The 7341-nt window shown below is 41.5% G+C and overlaps 1 protein-coding gene across 1 annotated transcript; it reads right to left on the bottom strand.

Moving 5' to 3' along the window:
* Positions 1-675: 675 nt before the first annotated feature.
* Positions 676-7140, bottom strand: LOC103067166 (perilipin-3-like). Its single transcript, XM_088141519.1, has 8 exons — positions 7117-7140; positions 5113-5308; positions 4167-4249; positions 3466-3664; positions 1847-2161; positions 1427-1497; positions 1190-1252; positions 676-1077 (listed from the first exon to the last, which is right to left on the bottom strand). Exons 1-8 carry the CDS (start codon positions 7138-7140, stop codon positions 676-678), a joined length of 1353 nt encoding a protein of 450 aa, XP_087997645.1.
* Between the last annotated feature and the right edge of the window lie 201 nt (positions 7141-7341).

Raw genomic sequence — 7341 nt, 5'->3', positions numbered from 1 at the left:
ACATGGATTTGGGCATAATTGTGATAGTTTCATATATAGTTGAAAAACATCTCTCCACCAATTATTTTGGCCTACTTCCTAAATTATAAAAACCTTTCCAAGATCTAGATTCAGTAAACATCCTAAAGCAGTCACATTATGGCTTAGCATGATGAACAATCTCAGCTATACTATGCATAATTCAACCTTCTATGTCATTGTCTCTTCTCTTACCACAATCACATCCTCCACTTCCAGCACATAAATATACCGTCTCCTTGTGAAATCAAGATTCTAGAAAAGAATCACCATCCAATAGCGTGTATAGCTATTATCTACAGTGAGGTCCTGAAGCAGAAACTATCGCTTAAGACTTCAAACAATTACCTATATTTTTGTGCAATGACATTTATTCCAAACCATAAAGAGTCAAGTTACACTGGTGCCATTCAGTATACTTAGTAAGCTTCTGAACCAAGACCAAGATGAATCAGTTATTTTATTTCTCAAGGTGAAGTCCTTAGGAAAATCAACTAACATGTATCTTTCCTTAGAAATAGTTGAGCTCCCCACTCCACTGTGATACATCTTGGAAGACTGGATCATTTCAATCATGTTAGCTTCAGTTTTTCCTGACAATTTACAACTGCTTTTGTACACTCCATTTGCATACCACCATCTGGAATAAATACTAAGTCACTGAGTTTCCTTTGGAGCTTCTAGCTTCAAAGTTTTCTCTTTCCTTTCATTAGGGTTTTCAGGCTCCAGGCCACCTGAGATTTTCTTGAGTGCAGGAACAAAGGGTCCCACAAGCCAGGACAACGGAGTGTCCTGCAACACAAAGTCCAAGATGTCATCTACGTACTTCTCAGCCCTGCCAGCTGTCTTCTTGCTTTGACTCAAAAGGCTGCTAGAAAGATCTCTGAAAGAATGAGCGCCAGTAAAGGTACCTTGAAGCTCCTCAATACTGTGGAGAGCCAACTCAATATTCTGCTGGAAGATACCAGGCAGACCTTGGATGCTTCCAATCAAGTTCTTGTATGCCATCTGCAATTGTTGGATGACATGGTAACTCATAGCCAAGGTATGAGATTCTATCTGTGAAAAGGAATGAACCAATAGATATTTTAGCTTCTCAAGAATGGGTCTACATTATTACATCAAGCGCTCATGTTTTCTTGGTCTCACTGTGACTTTAATCCAGCGATACCTGTTGGAGATTTTCCTTTTCTTCCTGGGGTTTCTGATGGCTATCTTGCTTTATATGTTCTATCTGGAGGACAAAACAAAGAATTATTTTAGCACAGAATTCTTTAGGGTGACACAAGTTGCTTTGCCATCAGAAAGCTAATGACCAGAACAGGCTATCCATCCCCTTTCAACATCTCAAAGCACTAAATAAATAAAAGGAGACACAAGCTTATCAGTTACAGTCTCCACTCCCAACATAAACAGATGCAAACATTTTTGTTTTTGCCAGAGTCTTCTGCTTCTTCTGTTTGAACGAGATCTGGCAGCCTTGAACAATTCACAAAGATACCAATATGGGTTAAAGATAAAATACTATGCTACTTTCCAAACAAAGAAAAAGTAAAGGCAAAGCATTTTGATGTAAGAAAAGTCAAGTTTAGGTATCTAATCTTAAGCACCCCATACCACCATCTTTCTGGCACAGCATGCCTTTTGCTTTATTTCCATTAAGTAAATTATGTCCCATATGCATAGCAAGGTGAGATGACCAGAGCATAGATCATCTTGGCTGTGACTCAGCACACTTCTAAGCTCCCCTCCAGATGTTCACACAGTGTTCCTTCAACATTCTGTTGATCTGGCAGAAAAAGGCAACTTGTTCTTTCTGTGTACTTACTGTTCCTATGCCCCAAGAGCATAAGTTGCTTATTCCACAAAGTGTAAGTAGCTAAGCAGGGCTGGGCTGAAGAACATTTTGTTCCATATCCAATAAAAACTTTGAGTCTGGATCTGAATTCTCCTACCTGCCCAATGGCTTGACGTAGCTGGTTGAATGTATTTTGAATGTGTTCTCTGGCAGCTTTCATTTTCTCTACAGCATGCTGATAGGCACGATGCTGGAGCTTAGTTGATAGGGAGCCAAGCTGCACAAAATAACCCTGAGATTCATCTGTTGTATGGATCCCTTCTGCTGTAGATTCTGCTATTTTCGCTGTGGAGTATAGTTAAATACATTACTTCTCTGAAACGTCTACTCAAGCTTAGACACATAGAAACCATTTTCTTTTCCAAGTATGGCCTTTTAGAAAAGGCAATATTCAAAAAAGATCCTGGAATACAGACACGATCGTGGGTAGAGTGAAGAAGCCTAACTAGAAGCTAATGGTACTGAAGCAAGCTCCTAGCTCAAGGACAGAAGTTCTATAAATAAAATCAAAGCGGCAAGTGTACCATGGATTGCAATAAAGAGAATAGACTGGATAATCCAGAGTTGCCTACTTCTTGGATTTCTAGGAATATTTGGTATTTTATGGGTTGTCAAGGAAAGGCTTCACAAACTGTCTGGCATACGGGCATAGCCAGGCTAGGGCTCTCAATATTCCCAATGTGGATGTGAAGGACATGCTCATAAAATGGCTGGCATGGTAAGCATGACACATTTAAGTAAAATCTTCAACTCAGGCTGGACTCTTGGTGACTTCATGAACACACCCACACAGCACTGATACAAAAGTAGTTAGTCACATGTTATTTTGGGAGGGGGGTTACTCTCCAATCTACCTTCAGGCCTTAGGGTTCCTAGACAGCTTCCCATCCAAGTACTAACCAAAGCCAACCTGCTTAGCATCAGAGCATACACAAGATCAGCCACATGTCACCACCTGCTAGGCATAGCCAGTCAAACAGTGTGCTCAGTTACCAGAAGGTGAATGAGACCCTCAAGGTGGTATTTACCTTCTTGATAGGACCCATAGCATTGTTGCAAATAAGCTTTTGCTAGAGGCTAGTGCTTTCCAGAATTCTAGTTTTTTTTAATCAAATGAAAAAATGTAAGTCAGGTGGGAGATGGAATGTTAAGGGCCCCATGGGAAGAATCTGGAAACACCTTGGTGGCCCTGGTATGGCCAGTTCAAGGCAAGGCATCCAGTCACAGAAGGCACTAGAGAGAATGCTCCTTGTTTGCCAACCTCTCTGGGAAGCCTCTGACCTTTGGGTACTTGGGTGCTTCCTTCTCTTTTGAGCACACTGGCTCCTGTACAAGGAACCAGGGTGCATCCATCTGCCATATTATTTTCCAAAAATCCTCTATCAAACCCATGCGGAGCACAGAGGCATTCTTGAGAATAAAGCTGATGTTTGAGGTTGGTGCTTGGTGACAAGCTTTTTTAATTTTTAGCTCTATCTTTTTAAAATATTGGGTGAGGCTGGGAGCATTGCAAATGCTAAGTCTCTATGGGCAAAATGGAGCTCATAGGCACCAGACTGGAGATGATGGGGATAAGGGTCCTTGCTTACCAAGTTCTTCGTACGTCATTGGCAGATAGTGGTCCAACAACTCCTCCGATTTCTCCAGTACTACTTCTACCCCACTCATGGCAAGTTTACCCATTCTTGTGTCTATGATCATCTCTTTGCCATCTTGTACAGCCTTGGCTACTGCTTCTTTGGCATCTGCTACTTTGGATGACACCAATTCCTGTGTCTCAGAAATAACCTACAGAGATACCATTAAACAAGCAGCAACACTCACTGTCTTGGGAGCTGGAGGTAATGCAGTTCTAACAATTATTCCCCTAATTATTCTGGGTAGGCAGAAAATCGAAGTCTTGGGTGATCAGAATGGTACATTTAGAAAACAAGCAATGTGTTCATCCATTGCTCTTTAGACTCAGCTTACTTTATAGTTATTCCCCCAACTGCTGCTCTGTTCCAAACTATCAAATTAGTTAATACAGTGCTGAAATCAGATCTCACACAAGTTCTCATCCCATGAGAAGGAGGCTTCTAATTTTACACCACAAAGCATTTTTGGATTTCCCCCCCCAGAAAATAACCAAGCACCCTCCAGAACATTAGAGCACTACGCCCAGAATCCCCAATCAAAGGCCATATTGAATAAGACACCAGTGTGCATCCCAAACTTCTAGAGGACACCAGGAGACTTATACCCATCATCAATAATGTTAAGAGACAGAAGTAAAATAAGCTCAATTTACCTGGTCAGCTGTCTGATGGAGGAATGGTAGCTTCTCCTCCAGCTTATCCAAACCCTTGGAGGCATAGTGGCTAGCTACTGAAACTACAGAGATGCTGTCTTTAGCTTACAGGTTGCAAGTCTCTTGACTTAATACCCAAAAATATCTTCAGAATTCTGATCACTAAATAATTTGTTGTTCCAATTGAGTCTTCCTTTTCCCATTATTAAATTCTATTTACATTTCTCATGGCACAAGCTTCCCCAAATTAAATTGCCTTGAAGTCTACAGAAAGATTATTCCAGGTGGATATGTGGACCCGGAGTCATATTTCCATCCTTTCAAGAAATGTTATATTCTAACACACATTTATATAGCATTACAGCAATTTCTACAATTCTGATATCATGAAAAAGCATCACTGAAATGACAGGAATGATAATATCCATGGCTAAGTACAGATTCTCTGGGACAATCTCCATACTGAATAGAAAAGAGGTACAAAGATAACTCTAGGATCTGGTTAAGTGTGGTTTTTTTTATAACTTTTAATCATGTACTTCTGATTTTAATTTGTTGTAAGCCGCCCAGAGTCCCCCATTGTGGGGAGATGGGCAGGGACAAGTCTATTAAATAAATAAAATAGAGTTGTAAAGAGTCACTGAAGCTCTCAAGTCTGGCCTCTGCTTAGTGCAGAAATCCACATTAAAGGGGGCTATCTAATCTGACCTGGAAAACGTCCCAATGAAGGAGAGTCAACTACTTTTCTGGGTCATTGGTCCCACTGTTGAGATGTATGCAGGACTCCAGCAACACATATATGCCAACAAATGGAATTCCTCAGAATCACTACGTATGTGAACCAGTCCCAAAACCTACAGTAAAAATGATGATCCTGTGAGGTACCCCAAAGACTTGCCTGTCTCTTTCTACAAAGAAAAACTTGGGAATGATGGCAGCGTCTTACCTTGGGGCTCAAGTTTACTCAGAAAAGGTTGGGCACCATTCACAGCCATCTCAGAGACATGCTTCACCCCCTTCTCTGCCAAATCCAAGACTACTTTAACATAGGGGTGGTTCTCCTTAGTTGAGGAATAAGCCAAAGCTGCCATTTCATAAGCAGAGCTGACAAGAGGTAGGTTGGTAGCTCTTGAAAGAACATCCTTTTGGTACGATGGAGAGAAGGTTAGTAAAGTGAATCTAATACTCAACTGTGCCCATGGCCAAAACTTACAAAGACAAGGTTTTCTTGAACAACCTCCACGTGTGCTGGGACTACAACTCCCAGCCTATGGGACCAGTCACCCTGCTAGCAGGAAATTCTGGGAGTTGTAATCCCAAAACCCTACAAGGCACACAGTTGATGAAGGCTGGTTTGGACACAAGTATGCTAGCATTTCCTTCAGACAATCTTTCTCCCCAACAACACTAGATCGTACATAGCATTTTAGCATTTGTGGGTCTAGGCACTAAAAACATACAATAGAATATTACACCAAGTACTAATACATTATACTTCAGAATTAAACTAATTAAACCACAACATAGAATAGCCTAATGAATTCTTTAGTGTCTCAAATATTCAACATACATTAGCACCAAAGGAAAACACATGCTTTCTATGACTCAGAGTGGTCACATAATGCCCACTGGCACTGATATGTCCTCAGATACCATCCTTGGTATCTGTGAGGCTTTTGTCCATGGGACTTTTTTTTTTTTTTTTTTTTAAGTGCTGCAAATTAAACAAGTTAAATGGAAAGCTGGCATGCTACAAGAAAAACTCCAGCATCACATTTATGAAGAAGCACCCCTCCCCTTTTGCATCACATAAAGGTATTATAGGGATGGGAGTGAGTTTCTTGAAGGAGCTACTCAGCTTTTGACCCATGGATGTTTTGCAACTGGCCACACCCACACCACGGCAGGCATTTGATGAATAGGCAATCTTCCTGTGGCAGCCATTTTGTGAGTATGCCCACTCCTTGCTCTCCACATGCTAAAACATGCCCCCACCCCAAAAGGTTGCCTACCTATTCTGTGCAAAAGGCCCTCCATCTAAAGATGGCAAAGCCAGGGGATTCAACAAGCCTTGTTTGCCAGTATTAGGTTTAGTACGTTCTGGCACAAGTACGTAGGAAAGCTCTCATTGCAGAATGGGAGAGAAATAGCACACAAATCCTAGGAAAAACTGCTGGCATTCCAGGTCAAAAGGACAGACTTAGGACAGGCCATCCCTTCTGCCTTGCACATTACAGGGCTCAGATATAGGCTGCAAAGACTCAGAGGAGCTCCAGACTCAGGGTCTTCTCTTTTCACTGCCATCTAGTGGTTACCTTAAGTTTTGCAACCCAGATCTGGTAGCACAACATTTTGGGGTTGCCTTCAGGTCAGTCTTGACTCCTGGCAACTGCCTGGATAGGCCCTGCAGTTTTCTTGGCGAGATTTCAGAAGTGATTTGCCCTTGCCGCCTCTTTCCTAGGGCTGAGAGAGACTTGCCCAAGGTCCCCCAGCTGGCTTTGTGCCTAAAGCAGGACTAGAACTCAGTTTCTAGCCTGATGCCTTAACCACTACACCAACTAGCTCTAGCCCTACATTTTACAAGAAGTAAAATTTCAAACCATGAGCGGTCAGATGTGCTTAATTGTTTCAAGAGTGGAACAGGCTGCTTCATGCGCTTTGGGAGTGTTTCATGCTTATAGAGCCTTTGGGGCAAAAAGACCTGACCTTTGAATGATGGGTTGGGGAATAACACTCAAAAAATTAACTGGCACCAAGAAAAATTAATTGCCTTTAATTAAAATAGTATAGTTGCACCTTCTGCATAAAACATTCTGCTTCTATCACATTAAATATTACTTTGGCATTAAACCCAAATTAGCCCTGAAATTTATTACCCAATCTAAATGCCATACAGATGTCTACTAGGATTACTCATCCATTAGTTCATACCTGCCAAGGACAAACCTACCTGCTGTTTTTCATTATTTTCCATAGTTGAAGAGTATCCCTCATTATTCCTAGGAGTCACTGGATGTTCTAGCCTGGAAGAACAGAAATATCCCTTAGTAGCACCTGTAACCCAAGAGGAGCATTGATGACACTCTTCCTCTATGACTCTTGCCTCCACCTTCCATCCTGCTAAGAGAAATGCAATAGGCAACAGCTCAATATGTGTAGCTTTTCCCAACCAGGA

The sequence above is a fragment of the Python bivittatus genome, unplaced genomic scaffold (assembly GCF_059951505.1).
Source record: "Python bivittatus isolate LINGU-HERP-01145 unplaced genomic scaffold, Pbiv_v1 ctg000330_np1212, whole genome shotgun sequence".
Lineage (NCBI taxonomy): Eukaryota > Metazoa > Chordata > Lepidosauria > Squamata > Pythonidae > Python > Python bivittatus.
The sequence above is the reverse complement of the archived record's forward strand: the minus strand, read 5'-3'. Positions and strand labels throughout refer to the sequence as shown.

What these genes read in the sequence shown, in the direction of transcription:
- LOC103067166 (XM_088141519.1), bottom strand. Translation starts at nt 7,140, where the DNA reads ATGGAAAATAATGAAAAACAGCAG. An exon ending in AATGACGTACGAAGAACTTG is followed by an intron (nt 2,162 to 3,465) that starts GTAAGCAAGGAC and finishes TATACTCCACAG; the next exon opens with CGAAAATAGCAGAATCTACA. An exon ending in GCTCTTGGGGCATAGGAACA is followed by an intron (nt 1,498 to 1,846) that starts GTAAGTACACAG and finishes GAATTGTTCAAG; the next exon opens with GCTGCCAGATCTCGTTCAAA.